The 27,687-nt window shown below is 40.2% G+C and overlaps 2 protein-coding genes across 3 annotated transcripts; one reads left to right on the top strand and one right to left on the bottom strand.

The window, feature by feature from the left end:
- Positions 1-2,761: 2,761 nt before the first annotated feature.
- Positions 2,762-16,496, bottom strand: LOC103062947 (butyrophilin subfamily 2 member A2-like). 2 transcript variants are annotated; one of them, XM_007431308.3, is made up of 8 exons: positions 16,248-16,496; positions 15,464-15,599; positions 13,975-14,322; positions 11,821-12,096; positions 10,354-10,458; positions 8,875-8,895; positions 6,678-6,710; positions 2,762-5,159 (listed from the first exon to the last, which is right to left on the bottom strand). In XM_007431308.3, the coding sequence occupies exons 1-8, from the start codon at positions 16,350-16,352 to the stop codon at positions 4,645-4,647; spliced, it is 1,539 nt and encodes a 512-aa protein (XP_007431370.2). In that variant the 5' UTR covers positions 16,353-16,496; the 3' UTR covers positions 2,762-4,644. The 2 variants fall into 2 exon arrangements, with proteins under 2 accessions (XP_007431370.2, XP_087990692.1); XM_088134566.1 differs by having other exon boundaries at positions 11,821-12,063.
- Positions 16,497-23,950: 7,454 nt separating this feature from the next.
- LOC103061595 (ohanin-like) lies at positions 23,951-27,687 on the top strand. The gene is made up of 4 exons (XM_007431302.3): positions 23,951-24,058; positions 25,168-25,261; positions 25,897-25,992; positions 26,844-27,687. The coding sequence occupies exons 2-4, from the start codon at positions 25,189-25,191 to the stop codon at positions 27,329-27,331; spliced, it is 657 nt and encodes a 218-aa protein (XP_007431364.1). The 5' UTR covers positions 23,951-24,058; positions 25,168-25,188; the 3' UTR covers positions 27,332-27,687.

Genomic DNA, 27,687 nt, shown 5'->3' with positions numbered 1-27,687 from the left:
TTATCACTGCCTTAGTTTGTTTCTTAGGCACACCATTCCAGCATAAAAAATATAATTCTGTAACAGAAATATTCTTACATATATGCAATGTCCAGTGCACTATTCTGGTTTGATTATATTATTGTGCTGCTGTTGCTGCTGCTGCTGAAATTTGTGAATAAGGTAAGATCTTCTTGTTATTATAAATAAATAATTATTCTTTCATGATGGGATCATAACAAGTGGGAATATTTAATTTCTTGCAAATATTTTATATTAGCAGAATTGCAAGCAAGTTAGATTAAATTTAACGGGCCAACATTTGTTGGAGCATACATAACCTCTGAATTACAGAGAATTTATTTAGGCAATATGGAAAACCTGAATATTGCAATGCATCAATTAGGTTTTCCAAATATATTGGATAGCAGGTTACTAATAACTGCCAAGGTACATCAGTGGAATTATACTGCCTAGTCTAAGATGAAAGAATAAGTGAATGTGGCACTAAATTTGACTGGTTCTCCCACTGGGTTCTTAATGACTGCCTTTGCACACCAATAGGCTGGTTTTACACAAAGAACTAAGCCATAAAATTCTCACCAAAGTTACAGTTAACCAAGCATGTTGTGCAAATGTCACCCTTAGATCTGTAACTGATTGGATCTGGTTAAGTGTGTAGTAAATGAAATCTTTAATAAAGATTTGTGACCAGAACTGTGTACAATGCCAAAAATAAAACAAATCAACTAAAATATTATATATAAAAACAAGAAACTAAAGTTCTGAAAGACCAAAAATAATTTACAAAGACTGTCAGGCAAAGATTGAAATTACCAGAATTTCCTGAAATGCATAGGGCCTGAAACTGATGCACCATTTAAGCCAGTGATGGCGAACCTTTTGGGCTCAGCCTGTCAAAAATTAAGAAAATGCTTAACTTGACTCTGCTGGTGTGTCACACACACACATCCCCTGAAAAAAAGAGAAACAGTTCTTTACGTATGCATTTATTAAAAAAAAATATATAGTCCAATCATATGGTGCTATGTATTATATAAAGAAACATCAAATAACTACAAAAATGAAATATGAGTAATACAAACTCAGTTTCTTTGGTAACTCAGGGAGAATAATTGTTGGGTGTTGGTGAACACTGGCGTGTCACCCTTGACACACATGTCATAGGTTCACCACCAATGATTTAAGCAATGGCAGAAAGATATATCTAGGTTCGTATGGCAAGGGGAAAAGCCAAGGATTAAATACAAAGTCCTCCAAGATGCAAAGAAACAATGAGGATTGGGATTGTCTGATTTGAAGTTGTATTTTGCAGCCTGATGTTTGATTTGGATGAAATACATTGGGCCAAATACAATATATTCCAATCTGCAGTGAAGACTGCCTTTCACCCAGAGATATGGGTGACTCTGAATATGTGAGGGTTTTTTAAATATATATACCTGGCTTTGTTGCCCTCCGTGAAGCCTCTAGGGCTGGGCAGGGGTTGCCTAATTCTGCTCATAGATACCTTGGCAACTTGAAGATCTGTGGACTTCAACTCCCAGAATTCCCTAGCCAGCCTTGCTGATTGGGGGATTCTGGGAGTTGAAGTCCACACATCTTCAAGTTGCTGAGGTTGAGAAACACTGGTCTACATCATTTTGATGCAAGCAGTAGGAACCCGTGGACACTCAGGCTATCCAAGATGAAACTAACAGCAGGCCTAATCAATAATTTAAAGAGGGTCATCCTGTTATTCACATACAGGAACATTGGCAATCGCTCATCTCCAGAGGCCAGCAAATATTATTGTGGCCAGTATTACAACAGAAAATTGAAGCTCTGGGCTCTTTCAGACGTTTAATTTTTCTGCCACAGGCACAATGCATACTCCCATCATTCTCACAACATTGTAAACAGGTAGAACTCATTCCAAATGTTTTCCCCCCTATTTTCCCCCCCTATTTTTTCCCCTTCCACAAATGTGGGTTTTCTCCAGAAACTGCTCTATTCATAGTTGTTCAAAGGTCAAGATACTTCACAGTGCTTTTCACAATTCAGATATATTCTGAGACATTTTTTCTAAGGAGCACACTGTGTCATCATAAATCATCTTGTCACTTCCACCCTACATGAAGTTCAGGGACTCAGTTGCTTCTTCAGTCACTTAGCCAGCTGGTTTCCAAGGAGCTGTGTGTGTTTATGGTGGATGGGGAACCAAGCAGGATTTTTTTCTCATATTTTTTTGATAGAAATTCATCCACCATACAAGTACCTACATTAGCCTCTCCCACCCAAATAGGTTCACAGATTCTCAGACTTTGAACCCTCTTCTTTTCTTGAGAAAGATGCTTGTTTTGTCAAAAGGGACAGATTCTCCCCAGAGACAGTGCTCTTTGGAAAAACTAAAAGTGAAGCTCCAGGCGCTACAGGATCACATCTCCTCCTGACTAATTTATATTCCCCTCAAGTACAGGTAGTCCCCAGTTTAAGAATGAGTTCTGTTCCCAAGGTCTGTCCTTAAGTTGAATCTGTATGTAAGTTGGAACAATATTATTGTATAATACTGTGTAAGTAGTATTGTGTAATGAACTCGAACCATTGTGTATTTAACTTGAATTGTTGTGTATTTAACTTGAATTTTGCTACAATAGGCTCTGCTCTTAATTATGGGTTGTCTGTAACTTGGGTGTTTTTAACCAGGGAACTACCTGTATGTGTAAGATTGATAGCATACGATTGGCTGAATTAGGATAATAACATTTCCCAAAGAAAGCCTTCACACTAGAGTGAACATTTAAATTTAAAAGGAAAAGAGAGTCTTGTTCATTTTATTTAAAATATATTGTAAGAATATAAAATTACATGAAGACAGAGCATATCCAATGAATGAAGCCCTAAAATAGATTATTTTAATATATTACTTAGTCCTCCCCTCGGGCTAAGGAGAGTAGATCAGAGAGCTATCTTTTTTTTTTACAGTAGCCTTTTATATGATTAAGAGAGGATTTTTCTCTCAATAAACAGATATCAGTGTACACACCTCTAATCAATCATTACTAAGTTATTCTTCCTTAAAAGGTCAGCAGAGCAAGTAACAACTGAAATAGCAATAATCCCTTGTGACCTATTTTCCATTCCTACGTGTGTGTGTGTGTCTGTGCGAGTATTTATATGTCTCCTTGTAGCTAGCTTTTAAACATTTCTGAGAAAAACTCCATTGACATTTTAAGCTTCATCACCGAATTGGCTCACACTCTCTTTAGAGAACACAACTCATCAATACAAAGCATTCTGTCAATACCCCTTTCCTCTTGAAGCTTAATCTTGGTTTTATCTAAAACAGTATTCAGTGTGTAAACCACATGATTTCCTGTTTTCACTCAGCTCCATCTTGAGGGGGAGACACTAGCAGAAGGAGTGCCCAAAAGATGGAGTTGGTTGAGAGCAGGAAACTATCTTCTACTTCGTGACAATATGCTTGCATGCGTGCAAGTATTCTGTCACTTCAGTACAGGTAGTCCTCGTTTACCAACCACCTTGCTTAGTGACCATTTGAAGTTACAATGGTGTAAAAAAAAAAAAACAGCTTTGCAGCCAATCCTTGCATTTACAACCATTGCAGCGTCCTGCAGCCACATGATTGCCATTCGTGTGCTTCACAACCAGCTCCCAACAATCAGAATTAATGGATAAACTGGCAGTAAAACTGCAAGGTGCGGTCACGGGATGTCTCACTTAACGACCGCAGTGCTTAGCGATGGAGTTGCCAGTCCCAATTGTGGTTGCTAAGTGAGGACTATCTGTACCCATTCCTGTTCAAAGGGAGCAAGGGAAGAATTTGCAGGGAGGATGCACTGAATAAACAACCTTCTCTTCCACCCTGCACATTCCCTTTCCCTCGCTCATGAGAGGCAACCTGTGGATTACAAGCTGCTCAGCCTGGCTCTCTCCATTTTATTTCCAGGGCTGTCAAGACCATCTTCCCAAACCCAGCCTTAGTTTGCTGAATTATAAGAACAAGATTGTTCACGATTTTTAAAAAATAACTAAGCCTCAGAGTAGGTGCATTAAGCCTCCCACTGCATTAATACAGTATCCTATTTTAAAAACAAACCCCAAAAAAGAGGGAAAAAAGGCTTAAAATTCTAGCCTCCATTCATAACTATGTCACTACCATGTCCCCAGGATCTCATAGAGGCTGAAAATTTTTTTTAAAAAAAGAATGTAATCCCTGACTGCAAAAAATGTTGCTCTCCCCCTCACATAATACACCTATAATACACCTGCACACCTTAGCCTATTGCTGCAAGGTTGTTTCCCCATTCCTGACCCACTTCCAGGATTGTGGGGGGTCAAGTGGAGGAAACAACTTAAGATAAATCAGCAACAAGTAAGTAAGGCATAGAGAGGGCTGGCCTCAAACTTTTCTTGCCTGAGGTGAGTGACATCCTTCCACCTAGTCAAAAGATAGAAGCTTCTCCCTCTTCATGACTGTAAAGCTGTAGTAAGAAGAAGGGATCCATAAATGACAATTTACACCCCTTGCAAGATACGGAAAATGAGCTGCCTGTCTCTACTTAATGATAGGACCGGCCACAGAATGTGAAGGATAGCTCTATCGTATTTCATTGGCTGATTGAACCTCTTAAAAGGAAGCCATCAAGGACAGAGCCTAAGCCAGCACCCTACCCCTACATAGAAGAAGGGGAAGATCACTTCCCCACTGAACGCAGCCGAGAAGAAGGTGAATATATGTGTTTGGTGATTGACATCATGAAAGGCAATTTGTTGCATCTCATAATCCAAGTAAATCCCGAGTTTCCTGGGCTTCTTCTTCAGAGCCAGAGGGGTCTTGGGGACGGTAAGAGCTTGGTATTGGAGCCGGTCCTTCCCCACTGCCCAGATTCCTTCCTCTGGGACAAGGATGAGCCTTCCCTTCCTCTTCATGGAATTTCTAGCCACTCCCAAGGCCCAGTACCCCTCCTCTCCGACTTCTACTTCCCAATAATGCTTCCCGGAGGAAAATCCCTCCCTTCCCAGCAGACAGCGCTCTATATTAAATCTCTTAGGATTGTCTGGTAGGCTCTGCCACATGAATCCCTGTATGACGGTTTTCTGGTCTGCGGACAGGATCAGGTCATGGTTGGCCGTGTCTGGATCCAGAACTATGTTTGCTGAGAGGAAAAGGAGAAGTGGGAAGAGAGAAAAAGGGGGAAGACGAAAAGGTTAACCAAAAAGAAAATGCTGCAATTTATGTATTTATTTATTTTATTTATTTATTAAACTTGTCCCCGCCCATCTCCCCCCAGTGGGGGACTCTGGGCGGCTCACAACATATTAAAGCAATAAATAGATATACAATTAAAATTGATAACAGCACACGTTTACAAAAATAAAAGGAAAAAAATCCAGGAGGCTGATGGTTCAAGGCAATTGCCCCATTCTTAATCATAACAAGGAAGCAAAGTTGCCCAGCACAAAGATCTTCTTTTGAAATAACTTGGAGTGCTTAACCTGTTAAAAGACTCATTTCAAAGGCTGCAGCAAATCTTCCTTGATCTATTTAGTCCAGGCATGGGTGTGAACCATAAGCTCCCGGGCTAAATTGTGCAGCGAAAAAAGGAAGTAGTACCTTCATGCCTAAACACGACAGGCTTATGTTACTTCATTTTGAATAAATTATATAATGCATATTTACTACCTAAGCAGGAAATGTGTGGCTAGCTGTTAAGCTCAGAGCCTAAAATTAGCTATTTGCTCAACTCAAGGAGAAGTCTTTATGCATGGAAAGATGATAGGGTTTCTATGGAAGTCCCCTTTATTTTCTGTTATGCTACATCAGAATCCCTTTTGTTCAGAAGCCATTCTTCAAGAAAGTTCTATACATGAAGGCAGAGCCAATTATTAATTCTTCCTTGGAATTATCTTAGGTAGATGCTCAACATTGCTAGTTTCATAGACATTTGCAGATGGCTTTGAATACTAATAAGAGAAATAATATAAATGACTGCTAGAAAAAATGAAATTTCCCCACAATACAGCATTTTTTAAAGAAGGATATCAAGATCTCAACAAATGTGTACTGTACAAGTAGTCCTTGACTTATGACCATCCGTTTAGCGACCGTTTGAAATTATGACGTTTGAAATTATGACCGTTTGAAAAAAGTGACTTATGACCGGCACAGCGTCCCCATGGTCACATGATCAAAATTCAGGCACTTGGCAACTGGCTTGTATTGATAATGGTTGCAGCGTCCCGGGGTCATGTGATCACCATTTGTGACCTTCCCAGCTGGCTCCTGACAAGCAAAATCAAGAGGGAATTACATGATTCACTTAACCATGGCGATTCACTTAATGACTGCTGCAAAAAAGTCATAAAATCAGGTACAGTCACATGATGCCTCGCTTAATGACACACCTTTTAATGACAAATTTTCTGGTCCCTATTTCTGGTCATAAGTCAAGGACTACCTGTACTTGTCATTCAAAAATGTGACTGGGCTGATAGTACCAGGTTCCTTTACATATGACTACCAGAACTCAGCACATGACAACACTTTTGAATAAAAAATATATTTCCCAGAGTAAAAACCATATCAAAACTTGATGTAAAACATTCACTTTCAGAGATTAGCACTATAATGATGGAATATACGTACACTGGAGTGATAACGGCACTCCACTTACCTTTTTCTATTGGTATCACCATGTTCCTCCAATCTAAAAGCAAGATTAAAGATTAAAATAAATGCTAATGTCAAAGGAACTGTTTAATCTCGAATATCTTTAAATAATTTTAAAAAACAGTTGTTCAAAGTCACTACAAAGTGACTTTTTTTCTATATCATTGGAATATAGCAAGATTGAGTGGCTTTGAGTTTTAGGGCCTCTTGGGTCCAATGTTTTTCTATACAAGTTTAATAAATCACCATCATCATCATCATCATCATCATCTTCTTCTTCTTCCTCTTCTTTTGGTTCTGGATGAGGTTGCCCCAAACTCAGAGTTTCTGTTTGAGCAGCAGCTGGCAGCAGTGGCCAGGAGGGCTTTTGCAAAACCTTGTTTTGTGCACCTGTGGGTCCTTTCCTGGACCAGGAGGCATTGCTCACAGTCATTCATGTCTTAGTCATCTCCCAAGTAGATTACTGCAATCAAGTGGGGCTGCTTTGAAAGACCATCCAAAAGCTGCAGCTGGTCCAGAATGCAGCAATATGGGCAGTTATGGGTGTACCTCAATACATGCATGTTGCATCTGTTCTCTGGGAGCTCCATTGGCTCCCAAAGTGCTTATAGGTGGAATTCAAGATGCAGTTGTCACCTATAAAGCCCTCCATGGCATAGGGCCGGGTTATTTGTGGGACCTCCTGTCTCCAGTCGTTTCGACCAAGTCTGACAGGAGAAACACAGTCCGGGTCCCCTCAATTAAAGAATGCAATCCAATAGGACCTAGGAAGTGTGCCTTTTCTGACACAGTGCCTTTCTTCTGGAACATCATAACTCCCAATATCAGATTAGCCCTGACCCTGCCAGCCTTTCAGAAAGCTCTGAAGACCTGGCTGTGCTCCAGGGCATGGAGGTTGGGAGGATAAATGTGAGATATCATTGTTACTGATGAGTGTTGGTTGGATTTCTTCTTGGTGACCATTATAGGTTTTCTTGTTATTTTGTTAGCTGCACCTAAGTCACATTTGTGGTATAACTGGCCATATAAATTGATTTAATAATGAATAAATAAATAATAAGCTCAACCTCCTCATGAACTCAAGAGGACAAAATCCTAATAGATTTTATCACATCTGAGACAACTACAAGTAATGTCCTTGTACTGAACTTTTCAGGTGAGAACAATACAAGGAAAAAAAGTATAATAGCAGCATTTCTCCACTTGGTACTCTCCAGATGTGGTGAAACAGCAGTCCCAGAATTCTCACGCCACGTGCTTTTTCACCAAACATGGAAGAAATCAATGCTAGAGATCACAGAATTATGTTCCATTTTAAAGTGTTCAAAAGGACTGTCTGTAATTCCATGATGTGCATCTTTTCCATAATTCAATGTTTTTCATTTACAAGAATCTAAAAGAAAGTTTGCCTCATTTTGATGGATTCTGTACTGTAATTTGGCGGGTGAGGATGAGGAGTTGACCCATGAAAGAAAAATTGGGAACTTCACTGCTTATGATATTTCCACTTCAGTGTCCACTTAAGAAAAATTGTGAAGGATTTTTGAAAGTCTTTTGAAGTACTATACAGCATTACTATTTATTTTAATTCACTTAAAGGAAGGATCATTGCTGAATTATAGAATTAAATGTTTTGCACACAGGAGACCCTAAATATAATACCAAAAATCTCTAACAACAGGACTAGGATTCTTGTTAAGACTCTTACTTGAAACCGTGGCAAGATGGTGCATGCCACATCAGCAAGACTGAACTAGTTGGGTTTGGTGGTTGATAACTTTCTAAAGTGCACACTTTGTTCCTGTCAGCAGATACTTTGCTACTGATTTTTACTTGTCCCCTTTACAGTGACAATTTTACAAAAATATATTTAAGCTGACATTCTTCCTTTCCAATGAAAGAGCCCTGACTCAACACAGAATCCCCAGATCATCTTATGACGTGCGCTACTAGATCATCATTGCCTAACCTGCTGCTATACAAGATGGAGAACGTTGGAAAAGATTGTACTAAAGGAATAACTCCCAGTAAGGTCAGATAGACTTACTTCTGAGGAAATACCTTAATATTGTACACTAAGGAATGCTTAATATCACTGGAATCAACAGGTTTAAGATTGATAGCCTCTGTATTAGACTGTGGCCCAAACATTTCAAGAAAGAACGAAAGAAAGGAGAGAGAGAGAGAGAGGAATCACTTACCCAGTTCTGTGGTCAGCTTTTCTAGAATAGAAGAAGAGAAAACATAACTTACTGATATAGGGAATATCTTAGGAGAAGTAACAAGGACAAAATCATAAAATCATCATCATCATCATCACCATCTAGTATATAATAACAAACTAATGAAGAGCTAGCAAAGCCTTTTTTCCCCCTTTCCTGTTGATGGATTGACTTTTTGGGGGGCAGGGGTATTCCTTTAAACCAGTGTTTTTTAAAGAGTGGTCTGAGGATCCCTTGGAGTCCCCGAAGACACTCTCAGAGGTCTGTGAAATCACAAGTATTTGACAGATATTGAAGATATTTGCAAAAATTTAAAACGTCACTCTTCTCATTATTTTTTATTTGTTACAAAAATACAGGTTTTTTCCATGAAAAATACTTTATTTCTGTTAATATCTAATGGGTTTGATATTGTTATTTTTATGAATGCATCAATTTAAATTTTTAATATGGTAAATATTGATAAATATAACCTATACAAACAAAATCTCTTTTGGGGTCCTCCATAAGTTTTAAAAGTGGGAAGGGGTCCTGAGAGCAAAAAGTTTAAATAACACCGCTCCACTAGATGGCAGCAAAGAGCATTTCTTGTAGCTGATGGCTGCCATCTAGTGGACAATAGTTTTCTGCAGCTGAGATACAGCTGTTGAGGAACAGAAGTTTAGCAAAAGGTTAACTGTGAAGATCTGTGTGGGAGTGGTAAACTATCCTAAGTACATAACGTGAGGAGAGGAAGTAAAGAACAAGAGCTTCTGTGGATGCAGTAGCCACTGGGAAGGGAATTGCCTGCTAGGCAGGCTACAGAAGAACAAAAGCTGAGTCCTTTCCATTACATTTCAGTTCCAGGTCTTCAACCTGGAACGGGCTAGTCAATTTCAAGGCTAGATGGACCAGTTGACCAACCCACTGAGAAAAAGTGGCTGCAGAAGCCAGAGTTTCAGTCTACCTTGCAGCCAAAAGTGGAGTGAGGGGTGGGTGAAGGGATGAGGGACAGACTGAAGGGGCTGGTCCCACAGGAACCAGCAGAACCAGCTAGAGCCACAAGATTGCCAGCACAGGACACGTCATTTCAGGCCGCCTCCATGATGCATATCAATATGCCCTACGCTAGCTGCGTGTAGCATCTTGAGGCAGGATATTACGGAAAATACCCCTTCCAGAGGAGAGCATCTTACACCGTCCTTAGTGGCAGGTGAATGCTACGATACAGCACAGGCAAAGATGTGTGCTCACCAAAAGGGTAGTGTGGCCTCCTTGCACTGGGGCAAGGGGGCTCTGCAGATTTGCCCTTAGAAAACATACCAGTTAGGAAGTTAAAAGAGAAATGTTACATCCCAGTCTTTTAAGAAACCTGGATTCTATCCAGATACAATTATTGTAACCACAGGGCTAGCTGGTGATTAACCGTGCAATAACACTACTTCTATCCCCATAACGGACAATTTCCTATGTACTCACTGTTTCTGTTCAGTAGATAAAAAATAAATATAGTGAGTCCAACCACAGCTGTTAGGGAAAGACATAGAGCTACTATCCAGGATGAGATTTTGGGGAAGACGTGATCTGAAAAGGGAAAGAAATAATAGATGAATCCAGATTAAAGCAATCTCAAAATATTAGAAAATGCTCTGCTTCTGTCTCTCCTATCCCTTCTGCTATGATTCACGAATGTTTCTGTAGCTGCACTTGGCATATGGTTCTACACACCAATGGATCCTCATGCCACCCCTTCCAGTACTTACATTTGAATTGGTCCCTGTGCCAGGGACTTGCTTACTTGCTCTCATAATAAAGGTGCACTATTTCATAAATCAAACTTCCCCAACTTGATGCTCTCCAGATGTGTCAGACTAAACCGCTATCACACTCTTTCATCAGGACCATTGGTTGGGGAAGGTAGGGCATGGAAATTGGCTTATTTAGAGGGATCAGATTGGAGAAACCTGTCATACACATTTTCCAATCCATTATTCAACCATCCTACATGCTTAGACTTATTTGTGATATCATTATATACATTTTTTTTTAATTCTTAGGAAAGTCCTGCTTTGCTGCCTCCAAAATTAAATCAACATACCGCTTCGGATTTCTTCCTGGATTTCTTCCTTCCAACTGGAAGAAAATGAAGTGTCACCACAATATGAAAAATTGGCCCATTCTACTAGATAATTAGTGCTAATATAGTGGATAATTGAGGTATTGCACCTTTGCAGACCAGTGGATATACTTGGGATTTTGAGAATGTATCCTGGGTGTTCTCAGAACATAGCTCCTATGGGAGGAAGACTTGCCCATTTACAAACTAGCAGCTACAGAGAGCTTTGACCGTCACAAAATACTCTTTATCAGAAAACAAATTAATGAACATGCTTCCCACCATCTCTGTAACTCTCCACTTTATTTTGTCCTATTTGTGGGCAGCTAAACACAATTCTGAACAAAGCACTAGGTGATAGCCACCCACATTTTTTAAAATAATGCCTTTGGGCGTATATGAAGCCTACAGGCATCCTGGGTACTTTGTGATCAGCCATGTCCATGATGGCAGTAGTTTTTGACTAGCAAGTCCTGCCCGACTCCATTTACATGGTACCCATTTAGTTGAAGGACCTGTACCATATGCTCAAGATCCAAACTATGCCCACTGATTTAGATAAATACATGTTCCTTAAATCTTCCCAAACGTTTTCTCCCCAAGAGTGCAAAAAGTAGAATGCAAAGAAATATACTTCATGCACTCATCTGAGATTTTCTTCTTAGAAAGATGTCTAGTATAACTCTTCACTGACTTTGAGTTTGTCCTAATCAAGACATGGAAACCAGCTGCAAATTTGTCTGATTTTGAATTCAGAATTTCACTCTCATATTACTGAAAACTCAAGCTGTAAAGTACACAGTGGCTATTAACAGTTTGTGTTGACTCACTCGTTATATGGATGGTGGATTCCTTTTCCAGATCAAGAAGGTTGTTTCTGATAACACAAGTCAAGTTTGAACCTCCTCTTAGAATGATGTCACTTTGTACATTGAATGTCCCATCATTTCTCTGGGAATTTGTTTTTGCCAGTGTAGGCAGAGGCCTCCCCCTGAGATCTCGCCACAGGACCTCAGGCTTTGGATACCAGCCACTGGAACGGCAAACCACTCGGATCCCTCTGTCTTGATAACCTTCAATGGAAAGGAGAGGAGCAGGCCCTGATGCTAGATGTGGGACAAATATGCAGATTTTAAGTGTTTTCAGGCTGTTCTAAAGATGGGCATCCTGCAAATCCAGGGGAATCTACAACCCCCAACCCTTTTTGTAGCCCTTGAAGTGACATTCTGGTTTCAATTGCTGGAAAAACTGTGGTGTGCCATTTTGAGATGAAAACACACAACAAAGCATATAAGCAATAACATAAGTTTAACAAAAGGTGTCCCAAAGTCCATCCAGGGAGGGAGGGAGGGAGGAAACTTGAGACAAATTAAAACCCCATTCATGTCCACGTGATGAGGTGCTATTTGCTTTGAGTCATTGTCCCATCTACTCTGCCTTTCAGCCCCACCCCCAAATATTAAATCAGGATCTTGGGCACCAAAAGGTTGCCCTCCAGCAGTCTGTTCAAAGAGTTATGGAATCAGAGAAAACAGCAGCAAGATATCTAACACCGAAGAACAAAAGAAGATTTTAAAAAAATATTGTAGAATCATTGGGTTGTCGAAGATCAGAAGACTGTCCAGTCTAATTTTCAATCTCTGGTTATTTAGATTATTTTTTAATTGGCCCATCTCCCTCCTCATCCCCAATCCAACTATAAAACCTAAATTCTAAAATTTGTGATGAAAGTTGGCATACTGCAGAACAGATATCTCTGGGTGTCAGATGAAGCATGAAGGCAAAACATCCAGCAGAACTATTATACTGTGGAACTTTTTTGTCTGGATTATTATGGGCATTGACAGCTTCCCATTCTGTCTGACTCTATTTTTTACCTCTTAGGCAAAGAAATAAGTGTGATTTTTTTCCTCCTCCTCCTGTGAAGCTATTTGTCAGAATGATCCTATGCTTTCCTTCCAACGTAAGTTGAATGGTAGATTGAATCAGTTCCAGACACTGCTATCATAAGAACATGGAATGAAACCTTCCAGATCTGATAAAACTTCCAGCAATAGCATTTCTGATATTTTCTAGGAAGCCTACAAACAGAGCATACAGTCAACAGTACAGTATGTCTCAGTTGTCTGTTCTCATAATTCCTTACTAGAAGTATATGTGTACATATATATATACCTGTGGTACCTGACTGGAACATCCATCTCCATCTCCATCTCCATCTCCATCTCCATCTCCATCTATCTATCTATCTATCTATCTATCTATCTATCTATCTATCTATCTATCTATGGATATGGATGTTCCAGTCAGGTATCACAGATGTACAGCCAGTCATCAGTGGGGTTGCATACCCTTAAAGGACCAGACACAGGGCCTTGAATGGGGGTAAATATTCTGGATGTCACTTGACTGAAGAGGGACAAAGAGTGGCAAGGGCAGGAGTTACTACCAAAAGTAGCTGCCTGAATTTGCTTTATGGTAGGAGAGGGAAACTCCAGCCCTCAAAAATGCAGCCCAGACTCATGCATGTAGCCCCCGAGTCACCCAGAATTGTGCTGCTAAAATTGGTAGCAAAAGGGTAATTTTTGGTGGCATGATTTAGCCCCCCCCCCCCTTTTCCCTTTGCAAGCATCTGGAAAATTCACATGATTGTTTTGTGCCTGCTTTTTTTAAAAAGCCGACATTGAAAAAGGAAAAGCTGAATGTTTCATCAACCATACTTTCTGGCCCCCATTTCAAGAAAGTGAAAAAGAAATATGTGGCCGCTGGAGGAAAAAAGGTTACACGCATGACATTACGGAATGGTATTCTTATTCCTCCTTAAACATCAAGAAAAACTGATTGAAAGAGGTTTTTGTGGGAAACCTGTTATAGCCCTGCTTTTTTCACAATCTAAGAATTTGTTGGAAGGTTGATGTCTGCAGAGATTTTAGAACCAACTTCAATTACACATTTCCATTAAAAATGATTTGTCCCTTACTTACCAGTCACTTTCATATCTAATGTGGCTTCCTGTTGGAAACTCCCATTCTTAACAGAGCAGTGGTAGTGTCCCTCATCAAAAAGGCTAATGTTAAGAATTTTCAGCCCAATCTCTCCATCCCCGATGCCGTCTTTTAAAAATTCTGTTCTTCCTTGGTATTCTGGTTGCTGCTGTTCCAGATGATCTTTGCCACTGCGATAAAGGTGTACATATGAAGAGTTCTGGGAACGGAACCATGTTATCTCCATATTCTGAACATTTGTCCTGGGGAACAGGTAACAGTGGAGCACAATGTCCTCCCTCAGAGAGGCAGTGACTGGGTGGAGTGGTCCAATCACTGTCAGCTGCACTGTGAAATATACCAAATGCATAACAAATAATTACAAACGGCCACATAAACTGAAGGAGCAATACCCTATAGACAGCTTGCCTACAACCTCAAAACCTGTGCCGCAGCAGTTGACACTTGCCTGAAATATTAAGCCACTGTTTGAATACAGTGGGTTGGGTTTCTGTCGTGTTGTCATTCAGCTCATATGAATACATTCAAAACCAGACAGAGGAAAAAATGGGGGTGAAAACAGTACAGAACTAGCTTTGCACGCACACAAAAAAACCAAATTTAATCATCGGCATTTCCAGGTAGGCCTGAGAAGACTCTTGTGTGAATGGGTGCCTATCAGCATAGAGAATGATTATTATACTATACTCCTAGATCTACCCAGAAAGCAAACTGAGTCCCATCAAACCAATCAATGGGCACTCTTGCTGAGCCCTCATGCCAGGTCCCGGCTTCCTCCAGGTTTCAGCAGGGACGCAGCAAAATGCACAGCCCAGTAATGTAATTGTAAGGACTGGGGAGGTGATGGTGTCTTACACTATGGATGGATCTGCACCATCCATAGTGTGGAAGAAACCAGTGCCAAGCTAGATGGACTAAGGGTCTGACTTTGTACGTCAGCTTCCTATATTCATTTCCTACCCTCTCTGTCAGCAAGGCCTCCTTGAGTTGATCAGCCTCCCCTCTTTCATTATATTGATATTAATACAATCTCCAGTAAGCATGTAACAGGATTTGTTATCTGCGTTGGTTCATTATATTACTTCTACATTTTCATTTCGAATGTGTTGATTATTTATTTATTTCTTAGTAGTGGGCACCCATCTTTGCCATTTTTCATTCAGGAACTCAAGGAAGCATTGCTATGGCATCCTTGTCTTGTCTGTGCTCCAATGGCTAAGGGTGGACTGGAAGTTGAGTCTCTCCAGTGCCATTCCAACCCTTTCACCGCTACACCACACTGGCTCTTTGTTTTAATGTGAGTTTATATGAAGATGTCTAGTGATTATTAAGACCCTCCTATTCTCTCTCTTAATATGTAACATATTTATTATATAACTGTCTATATAATATATAATATATAATATATAACATATATAATGTATAATAGCAGCTACATTTCTTAGAAAGTAATACAGAAGGTTCTTACTTGAATTAACACTGTCAACAGGCAGAATAACTAAGAAAGTGATGAAAATAAACTGGAGAGAACTCATTTTGGAGCCACAACTGAAGGCTTTCATTTCCTTTGTTTTCTTATTCTGGTCTTCAAGACACATAGCAAACTGTTGGAAGGAAAGAGAAAAAAAATCTGCTAGTATAGCATTTTGTTAATATGATTCTCTTTTTTTTAGATATATCCATAATGCTGTATGATTTAAAATGCTTGCTAAATAGTTTTAATGGCTGATGTAGCTACAAGTTGCTGAATGATGTGACTTTGCAATTAAATTAGTTAATTTAACTGCTTAATTAATGAATAACTTAACTTCATTAGTTAATTTAAGTTAACTAAATTAACTGAATTAGTGGAAATGTCATGACACCCATTCCTCACTTGATCTGGAGATCATATGGTTTGGGATTACAACAGAATACATACAATCTTTTCCTTCTCATTAGGAAAGTCCCCATGAAAGGATGCCTGTGGAACTCCCTGCCAGGTAAAAAATTAAGAAATGTAAAACTAGATGGGGATGTTAAGTAACTGGTCCTTTTTTTCAGATAGACCGGAAGCTTAGCTACTCAGCTTTTAAAAATGGTCATAATCATAAATGCTTCAGTGCATCAGAACTGAAGTATGACAATCAATGTGACAAAATATTCTCACATGGAAGACAGACTGAATCCAACACACACATACACATGTATTAAAATACAGACAGATACACATTTACTATTGCAAAATCAACAATTATCATAATTAATTTTACCTTATTAATGAAGACCATTTCTTGGATCGCCTTCAACTTCCATTTCCTTAGAACAAAAGTAAGCTGTACATGTTTCCCCCTTGCTGTAGGACTGCTTTCCTCCATTGACAATAAGCAATAGAAAGATTAAAGGGATGGGATGGGATCAGAATGCCCTTTTCACAAGCAGACCCACCCAATGCACCCTTGCCTTGAAGGAGTCTTAGGGATGGCGGAGCCAAGAGGGAGAGGACGTGTCTTTAAAGATCCCATTTGTCAAAATCTCCTTGTTAAGCTATGTTTCTTGCACTCCTCATCACATTATCAGTAGCCACCAGATCACACAGCAAAATGGGAAAGAGGCCAGGTTTGAAGCCAACGTCATCTTCAGCTAATCACCAACAGGCAGTCCACTCATAATGTTTACCGATGTCGCAGTAGCATCAGCAGTTGCATAGTTTTAGAGGTCTGCCGTGTGCGAGTATCATGATTATGATGCCTGGTTTTTGCACGAGGAATCAAGTTACTTCTCAATCGAACAGACTTAGTATAAGCAGCTACCATGTTCCCATTAAGCATATGGTAATATATGCAGGTATTATCATATGCTGAATGGAACCATTGGTAGTTACTTATACTATTTGTCCAGCAGTAACTTTTCTACTAGTAGCCTTTTTAACGGGTGTTGCCAGGCATCAAGCTGGAGACCTTTAGTACCCATACCCAGACTCTTTCACCCAGCTACAGTCCTGTCCTGTCCTTCTGAAAAGGCTAAAGGAACCGCATAATTGTTCTTCCCTGAAGCCCCACCACTATTTCTGGAGAAAGGGTTGCATGCGTGTGCATTATACCAATTTATTTTCAAGTCATCCCTCTGAGGAAAGGGAGTGCTATTGACTCAGGATCTCCCTATGTTTCCTAGTTAAGCCAAAATTTGAATTCCAGTCCAAATCCAACATAGGCTGGCCCTGTTGATTTCCATAATCCATGTTCTATCTTCCCTTTCTGGCTACCGTCAGCTTCAATCTTTTCTTTGCTGGTTTTGTTTGCTTTACAAATGGTTTTTCAGTATGGGTGTTGGGAAATGGCTGTGAGTAATTTCCAGTTTAGTTTGCCCCCAAAGCACTTCCAGTGAGGCCCTATATCCAGCAAAGAGACCATACTCAATACAGCTAGCAAAAAATATAACTTAATGTTTCTTTATTAAACATTGGCAAATGTCAACACATGAATTGGCAAAAATGGGATAAGCAGCAGGCAAAAGCAGGGGAGAGAGACATGAACAACAGGCAAGAATTTATAGTATTAATATGTCAATCAAAAGGACACAGAACTTTCCAGAGTCACTGGAAACAATACTGTGGGTAATTATCATGGGCCGTCCTTCAGTGGCCTTTGGTCGTTCCAGCTTTAAACCTTTTATGTACATACCAGCAGCAGTATAGAGAGATGGGAAATAGTGTCATGGCCCAGGACTCAGGCTCTGAATCTGACTCTGAAGGAGCTGCTCCAGCTGAATCTGTGGAATGTCAGCCTCAGGAGAGACCAAGCCAAGAATCACCTGAGGCTGATCAAACACAGGCACCACCTGAACAGCTGGAGCAGTCAGATGATGATGACATAAGGCCTCCAAGCCCTTGGAGTAGAGCAGAGAACTGAGGAAAGATGTTTATTAGGACTCCTTGCTAAGCAAAGGAGTAAATCTCTTGGTTAAAGGCAGCTGGCTTCAGCCTGATTTAAGAGACAGCTCTGACTCGTGACTCCTTGTCAGAAATGGCTGTCTGATTTCCTGCTCTGGTGTGTTAGTCCTCTGAATCCTGCTTGTGAAACTCTGACCTTGGACTGGCTGACAAACCTGATTTGGCTCTCTGAACTTGGGACTGGATTTTGACTACTCTTCTGCATCTTCCTGTTGAAACTGAAACCACCTAGGCAGACTTTCTTTCCATGAGACTTTGTTGATTTACATGTCTTCCCTTATCTGCTATTATCAGCTCAGCCTTGAGTAAACTGCTTTCCTCACCTAGCAAGTACGTGCATGTGAACTGAAACCTGAAACAGGACAAATAGGAAAACCCTCTCAATTCTGTGCATGAAAGAAACAATTTGGTGGATGAGGATGGTGTATCCAACCCTGGGCCAGATTCCATAGCTGAAGAGAACTATTGTTTGACCCCATTCTTTGGTCAGAGAACTAAGGAATACTAAATGTGGTGTGTCAATGTATGCATTCCTTGAGAATGGCAAGGAAACTGTATTCATCAGCTGATCAAGCTGAGATGTTACTTTAACAAGTTTGCTTGTTTTGCCTTTTGTTCTCTTTCTGAATCATAGACGCTGAACTTATGGACACCTACTACCATTTTTCTTCTTTCTTTTTGGATAATCTTAATGTGACTGACAATTTTAAATATTATTAAAAAATATTTCAGGTAGAGAACAACATAGATCAGAAATATTAATTTTTTCCTCTTCCTATCATTAACATTTCTTTATATTTTTAATATGAAATATTAGCACATCTTAAATATTAATAAAAAATACATACACTGTTCTGCCCCAGGTGTTGGTTAGCTTCTGACTCCTCCTTTAATCTATCCTACCTAGCATAGACTCTACACATGCCTGCAACCGATTTGCATCACAGCCATTTAAATCCTAAAATTCTTGGTGCCTAACCAAACCTGGATCCATTTCTGAGACATGATCACCAGGGATCAAGAGCTGTCTATGCCAGTGAAGCTTCAAAGTCTTTTTATCTTGTCATTTTTACTTCACTTGCAATCTACCCATTATTTTACCACCTCATTTCTCCTGGCTGTCAGCTTTTGCTTCAAACTGATAGGCTTTCATCTGCATTTCCACTGTACCTGTGCCTTTCAAATGTGCTTGCTATAAAATAGTCAAGTTATTTTTGGACTGTAAGAAAACACTGGAATGATATGAGTTAATGCCATCTGAACAGTGAGATTCCAGACTTCAGATCTATATTCTTGTTATGTCAAAAATTATGAGGCTTTGTACATGTATATGAAAAGTACCAGTAACAAATACTCAGTAATCAAATTACATTTAGTTTAACAGGATTTTCTCTCTCATTTGTATATTGGATTGCAGCCTTATTTATAGCTGCAGTATAGCATTTAATGTTCAAAGGATTCTCAGGAGCCCCATATTTAATAATTGAAATAACAGTTTCATCATCAGCAGTTACTGGGCCAGATTTTACTTTTTTTCCTTCTTTGGCATAGAGTACACTACCAACAGCTTTTTAAAAAAGAAAGCTACAAAAGTTGTAAGTATGCAGACTCATTCTGCAAAATGTATTAACAATAAGCTCAACAAAGGGCTGCAACTTTTCACTTGGTGGTTCTTCCAACTTTGGTAGCTGCATAGTAGTAAGTGTTGAAGATAGGGATTAAAGATGATGAAGGGTGTATTCCAGTGTTTCTCAATCCTGGCAACTTTAAGATATCTGGACATCAACTCCCAGAATATCAGAGCTGGGACTCAGTAGTTGAGATAGGATACAAAATAAGTTAAGGAAACTTTAAGTCTTTAACATACATAAACACATTACTCTCATGCTATTCCCTTTTGGGGTTAGTGGATTTTTGCTTCCATGAGGGTAGAACCCTGTGTCTTTGAAAGTGTGATTGCTGGCACTTAAGATCCAAAAGATTGAGAAGAAACACCAGGTTACATTGCTAAGCAGGTTTCCATTCCTGGAAAAATTCAAGGTTAAAGTGAAGAGGGTGTCTACTGTCATCCTAAGAAGGACACTTGTAATAAGACCTACATCACCTTAGAAATTAATTTATCACAACTGTGCTGTTTTCTCTGTGAAGAAGTGACATTACTTTTTTTCAAGAAGCAATGCGATTTGTTAAGGCTGCACAAAGCATTTCAAAGAAGCACTTTGTAAAATGAGCTGGTGTAAATACAGCTCCTCAAATGCAGTGCTTTTCAACCTTGGCAAGTTTGAGCCATGTGGTCTTCAACTCCCAGAATTCCCTAGCCAGCATGCTGGTTGGGGAATTCTGGGAGTTGAAGTCCACACGGCTTGAAGTTGCCAAGACTGAGAAACACTGTTCTAATGCCTTCTCTGGCTGTCTCCACATGTGTGTGTGTAGATGGCCACTTTGCTTCACTGGCAGTCCTAGAAAAGAATTGACTGCAAAAATACACAGAAACACAAAGGGAACAGCTTTGAAGCAGCCACATGAGTGTTCTAGAGTCCATTGGATTGGGTGGCCAATAAATTTAAATCGTTCATAAAATAAATTAAAATAATTTGATTACAATTTAATTGATTTACAATTATTGCTATAATTTGAAATAAATAATAACAATAACAACACGACTGTTTTAACAGATCAGATGAGAATGCTTGCTTCATCCCAACGCATTTTGCAAATGGCCCTATTCTTGATGAAATGGTGTTTGCATATGTTAGCTGGCATTCTCGGAATCAGTTAGCTAATCCGCTATGGTGACCAGACTTTCTGGTTTTGTTGGGCACGCCTTCCAAAACAAGGAAAGTTTCCTGGTTTTGAGGAGCAAATCCTAGCTGGCAGTCAGCAGTAGTGCAAGCAGTGGGAGTGCAAGTTGTGAGTACAGCAGCTGGCTCAGGAGAATGGGAGCATAGAACGTAATTTCACATTCATTCCTCATTTCGCCCAAGACGACCACATCTGGGCTGCAAACGTCCAGCCAACTGCTACATGACAGCAAGAGAGTGTTTGGTGTAATTCTCTGCTGTCATCCAGATGTTTGCAGCCCAGATAGCATAGCTCTAAATGCAGCTTCACAAGTACTTAGCATTAATAAATAGATACATTTATATAAATTCATATGTCTTGTTTTTACTCTTGGAGATCTGGCCATAGTGCTCCTAAAACATCTGTTGAATTGATCCCATGCCTAGAGCCCTTAATAGGTAGAATTCAGCTTTTCTTTTGCCAGGTTGTTCCCTTTTCTGTTTCTCTAGGCAATTTTTCAGATCTGATTACTCTTTTCATCACTCCCTGGTACAGCAGTTGCAACATGCCACCAACTTCAGTAGTTCCAAGTCTAACTTCAGTGGTTGCTTTCAGAAGGTGGGAATGAGTGCCTAATGGTAGGCCATATCAGAGATGTGTCTTCATATATGACAATTGTGAAAGAAAAGCCTGGAGCTCTTAATCAAGATGCCTGGAGGCATTGTTGTGTCATACCAAAAACTAAGAATTTGCCACACTCCCTCTTCAGGATGCCAGTTTAGATCGGGACCAGTTTGGGCTATGTCCTATCTAAGATAATATATTTCTTACCCTTAACCACACACATTCCAGCAATTTCTCTCCCTGAGTTGATGGAGTTGATGACTTACTGCTGAGCAGACCACACAGCAACACTTGTTGTAAGGGATCCAGATGAACGCAGCATTATAGCTTGCAAGGCACTGTGAGTGCCTCCATGAGGAGGGGAGAAAGCAGGATAAAGTTACAGAAGGAAAACAAATGTAAATCATTCAGTCAAGTGTCTATCTGCCATAACCATTTTCTCAGTCAGTCGTCTTCTGAATCCTGTAGTTGTTGATTCTCCAAAATAGGATTATATCCAAAATCACTGCTTTCCAACCTGGCCAGTTTCCATATCTGCAGATTTCAACCCCCAGATTCTCAGCAAAGACCATGCTGGATGTGGAATTCTGGGAGTTTATTTATTTATATATATTTATATTTCAAATTTAGTTACTGCCCATCCCACTCAAGCAGCAACTCTGGGGAGTTTACAACAACAAGAAGAATAAAAAACCATTTAAAATACAATAAAAACAGCATTCATAAATAAATAATATTATCCAAGGAATTGGTGGTATAAGATACGTTATTGACCTACAGGAGCATCTTCAGGGTGCCAACCACCCGCAGGGTTGGTTACCCCTCCTCAAGTCCACACGAGCTGGCAGAGCCAGGTCTTCACCCCTTTCTGGAAGGCCAGGAGAGTGGGGGCCCACCTCACCTCTGGGGGGAGAGTGTTCCATAGGGGAGGAGCAATGGCAGAGAAGGCCCTCTTCCTGGACCCCGCTAGTCGACACTCCCTAAGTGACGGGATCCGTAGCATACCTTCCCTGCCTGACCAGGTGGGATGGGTCAATGAAATGGGGATGAGACGGTCCCTCGGTTAACTTGGTCCCATGCCATGTAGGGTTTTAGAGGTGATAACCAACCCCTCTGAAGTTGAAGTCTATGCGCCTGAAAGTTGCCAGGCTTGAGAAACAGTGTCTTAGATTATAGTATTGAAGATGATGAAGATGATGAAGACAACATGCTGCCTGAATAGTTTTCCTGAACAATTCTGCCGATGGGGCTACTAGCATGGCATCTAGCATGGCAACTCAGTGTGGTATCCAGTTGTTTCATTTGGGAGTCAGAGGTGCAATTCACCTTTTTCAACTTCCCTTCTCTCAAAAGAGCTGATGGGTAAGACTTTAAACCGAATGAGTACACACTGTTGAAGCAGGTTGTATTGTTCGCTGTTAATGATTATCACTTGCTTGCTTTATGGCCAGACAATGCGGCTGATAATTGGTGTTTTGACTGACGCAGACAATTTTGTTTCTTAAGCTAATTGCTGAATAAATAGCCAAGATCTGGGTATGTTTTCTGAATGGGAACTAACTGGAAATCTTCTTTTAAAGTTTTCAGTAGAAGAGCCATTCCACTGTAAACAGTCAATCTGAGCCATTTTGATGCAGTAATTAAAGGTGCTGGACTAAAAACATCTTTAACTGGGAAGCCAGCTGGGTGACTCTGGAAGAGTCCCTCTCTCTGAACCCTAGGAAGAAGGACCTGGCAAGCCGCTTCTGAAAATATTGCCAAGAAAAGTATATGGACTTGTTCTTGTGGTCACCAGGAGTCACAAAGGCACAAATAAAAAAGGGGTTTAGTTGTGTGCATGTGTGTAGGAAGCAGTCTTTTCCAAGCTGGTTGTTTCCAGATGTGTTGGGACTTCAATTCCCAAAATTCCAGGTTTCAACTAGTTGCCTTGCAGATACAGCCCAACATATAGTGATCAGCAACTGGAGAAGTCCAAGATAAAGAAAAGTCATTTGGGAACAAGTGGGGGAAAGTTAAAAGCAGCCAATGAATGTAGAAACTGCAACTAGAACTCTTAAGTTTGTTGCCTTCCAAATTGTTGGTCTACCCTCCCATCGCTCCCAGCCATCATGAACAATTCGTTTGGTTGAGGAGAGTGGGAGATATAATCCAACATATACCAGGTTGGAGAAGGCTGAGATAGATAGATATAGATATAGCTAGATACAGGAATGAAGTATCTTAAATCTCCATTACTCTTTCTTCTAAAGAAGCCAGCACAGAAAAATGGGGAGTATACAACAATACTATCACTAGGTACTAGACTAGCTGAATGAACTACCTTCTGTTATTTAAGATAAAAAGATGATCCTTAGGGCATCTTAATGACTAAGAAATTCATTTATTAGTTTTTAAGGGCCACAGAACTCTTAGTTCTTTGAGATACTTAAGCAGTTAATCCTGTGTTCAAGGTTATGAAACCTGATGTGAGAATGTAACATTTCTCGGAATTACATCATCTTAAGACCTCTGATCAAATGGCCAACTTCTGTTCCCCTCTTCCTCCTACTCAGCAAGCCAGTTGGAGAATGCTGCAGAACAGGCTATATGGTTTCAGTCTGCACAAAAGAGGAGAAACAGGAAGCCAATATCCTTGATGGAAGAAGTATTTAAGAGACTTCAGTGAAGGGGCTGAAATCATTTCATCCAGAGAAATCATGGTCTCCAGGACTCATAATTGAAAAGAAGGTAAGATCTTATAGTGCAGCTTGTTTTCAGAAATGCTGATTGTTTAGCACTTGCTTGTGAACCTAATAATATCCTGGACTATCTGGGGATAGAATGTGGAAAGGATCTTTTATTTTCCAGGGGGAGGGGGCTTGAAAATCTTTATTTAGGTGTTGACATGCAACATTCTGCATCCTATCACAATTCAGCTTTTTGAAGTAAACTGTGAGCATTTCTGACTTTTACCTTTTGATACTTAGAGAAACATATTGAAAAAAAAAAGGCTAGAGCATTATTCATTTGCCCATCAGCTCAGCTACTGGTTTGTGAGGTCATCCATGTAGAGATCACCAGTGACTTATCCTTTCAGCATCAGCTGTTGGGGTGTACAATAGTTTTATCCTCTCTCCATAAGGAAAAATGATTCAAGAGGAAAGTTGGACAGAAGCAATACTCATCAGCAACTTGGAAGGGTGGAACTGGGTACTCTGCCAGCCACAACTTGTGGCCTTAAATTTTGAGTGATTGAAATAATCTCTGAGCAATGCCAAATTTAATTCCTTTCCTCTTTTTTCTTCTATTGACATATTTATTGCTTCCCCCTAAAAAAGTGGGAAAAAGAAGAAATGCTAATTAGAATTGATGAAAGAACATTTAACTTGGAAGACATTTATGGGGAATTCTTACATCATATGCAGCTTAGGGCTCCTTAAAACTGTGAGTTGGAGGCATAGTTTTAAGATACTCAAGCAGATGAAATTCTAGCAAGGAGACCCTCAGAAACTGTTACACAAGGCCTTTTGGAAGCTGTTGTGTGGCATTGTGCAACACTTTGTATGTCCGTGTACAAAAACTTGTGCTGCTGTCCTTCCTGAAATGTTGCTCGACTGTCCAACCAACTCACTGCAAAAACAGAAGGACAGTTTTGGATTTCAGTCCTTTTGTAGTTCACAACAGTTTTCAAAATATTATTTATTGGTCATCTGCCAAATCTGGGAACAAACTGTGTCAGGTCACTCACAGCAAAACCTTAGAGCAGAAAATAATGGTGTTGTGTGTGATGCTGTGAAATCACTTGGATTAAGTCCCAAATCCATTTAATCATTGACTTTTTTTTATTTCTTCGTAAGAAACTAGAATTTATAGCTGTCATGTCTCTTTCTACTGGCTTCCAACTTGGCTTGAACTTCCTACAAACAAAGAATGTCCTGTGGAAGCTCACAGGTAAAGAAAAAAAATCCTGATTGTGGTTTTCTTTTGCTTCTTCCACACTTTCAGCTCCCATTTGTGCAAGAAGGTCTTGGCAACACCAGTGTTCCCCCTTGATCATATGGTACATACTTTTCCCCAGCCTGATTAAACACTCTTATGCCAGAGCATGAGGCATGTTCACTGCCTTGAGTTATATATTTTAAAAAAGATGGGATAAAAATATAAAAATAATCCCTTCATATGCTGCAAAATAACTTTTTTTTTTTTTGCTTTAGTCATCACTGAGCCATGGTGCATAAATTTTCTTATGCTTTTTGTCATATTTTGTTCAGCCTTGATCACCGATAGATTGCTGGGAGAGACAGATATATTAGGAGGGAGAATGAAATACATCCCATTATCTACTGATCAGCCAATCAGTGTTCTCCAAATATCCCCTCCACGCACACCAATGAGAATAATATTCAGTATTTGCCTAGCCAGGAACAAAAGCCAGGACATTTTGCAAGCCCTGCAAGACATTACTGTACATGTGACAGCAAGTGCTAAATTGCACCCAGCTGTTCTCTAAACCAAACTTGACCATCTATAAGACAGTAGTAACAGTCCCTTACCTGTTCTTGCCTTTGTTTTCTATCCTTGTTTAGGATACTGTTGCATCCTCCTGTTCTCACTATGCTTTTTCGCTGACCAGGAAAGCGGTGGAAAGGCTCTAGCTTCACCCACCCCAAACCAGTACAAAAGTAAGAGATGGGTTAAAAAAGGGAGGGACCCTGCACCTGCGGGAAAACACTAGGAAGAAAAAAAAAGATTGGAGGGGAGGGGCAAAGGGTTAGTGTTGCTGGAATTTAAAGCATCTTTGATGAGAAGAAAACTAGATGTCGTTCTCCAAGATCAGTTGGGTCAAATGAACAATAACGCAAGACAATCCCATTGCAATTAAGTTTGGGTTGTTCAGTGCTTTCTGGCTTTCTTGGTATAACCTGTTAAGAGCATTTCTAATGTCTGTTGTGGAGGGGAGGGGACAGTCATGTAAAAGGTGAGATTATCTCATTTTAAACAACAGACATTGGCTTTCCCCCCTTGCACCTAACTAAGGTGCACACTTGTCCCCACGATATCTTTTTTTGTACTGTGTTTTTGTACTTTTTGTAAGGCTGGCTAGGGAATTCTGGGAGTTGAAGTCCACACATCTGGAAGCTGCCAAGGTTGAGAAACACTGCCTTAGAGGGAAGTCAGAAGAATGACAGTGACTGGGAACAGAGGCAACAAAAGCAACAGAGATAGGCAAATCTTCGCAACACAGGCACCAAATTTAATGCCAGTATAGTTTTCTACTCACTCAAGGATGGGTGGAGACCACTTTGATTTTTTAGTAAGGTACACAGGATTGTCCGCAGGGTCTGCTAAAAAAAGTCAAGATGGCAACTGTGATGGTGGAATCCAAGCTCCACCTGGTCTTCAGGTGTGTTGCGTGTGCAAAGCATGTAAAAAAGAGGTGGAGCTTGGATTATTATTGGGTAATAATGCTTTCAGTGATGTTGCTCCCCTAGAATTTGGTTTGGCTTCTGATGTTCTATCTTTCTTCCTGCAGTTGATGTGACTTTCGACCCAAACACAGCATTTGAATCACTGGTTGTGTCACCAGACAAGAAGACTGTGAAAAATATGGGTGTCCCCCAAGTGGTGCCAGACAGTCCACAGAGATTCAATAGCAGTCCCTGTGTGCTGGGCTATCCTGGATTTGGATCAGGGAAATATTACTGGGAGGTGGAGTATGGAACGCAGAGGGAGTGGGCTGTTGGGGTGGCCGGGAAGTCTGTGGAGAGGAAGCGCTATCTCAGCCTTGTCCCTGAAGAACGGATTTGGCAAGTGGGCCTCTGGTGGCTTCGGCAACTGGAAACTGATGCTCACGTGCCTCCCAAGAGGTCTGGAAAGGTTTCCGTATTTTTGGATTGCGATGAGGAAACAGTGACTTTTAACATGGATGACAAAGTCACTGCCTTCAATGCCAGTTTCAATGGGGAGGAAATTGTACCCTTTTTCTTTCTAGGGGGAGGTGTTTCACTTAAGATTCTCTGAGTAGTTACAGTTCTTGGTTAAAACAAGGACTTCTTTCAGGACAACCTTTGCATTGCCTGTTCAAGCATTTAATAACCTCTGGCTTTTGGATAATAATCATGTATCATATGGGAATGTACCCCCATCCCCAAACCGCTAGGAGCATTTAAATTCCAGACCTAGAGCGGTTTGTTGCCATACGCATTATACTTCTTTGCATAAGTAATGCAAATATTGCAGGCTTTTTTCCCCAGAGAAATAAAGGTTCCGCAAATGGGAATTATGGCTGACACATTCTATCCATATTACACTGGATAAAGAGGTTTGGAGAGCATATTAAAAGTTGCTTCAGTAATATACTAAATCTGTTCAACCAA

Source organism: Python bivittatus, unplaced genomic scaffold (genome assembly GCF_059951505.1).
Source record: "Python bivittatus isolate LINGU-HERP-01145 unplaced genomic scaffold, Pbiv_v1 ctg000080_np1212, whole genome shotgun sequence".
Taxonomy (NCBI): domain Eukaryota; kingdom Metazoa; phylum Chordata; class Lepidosauria; order Squamata; family Pythonidae; genus Python; species Python bivittatus.
Note: the sequence above shows the minus strand (reverse complement) of the source record. Positions and strands in the feature narration are given on the sequence as shown.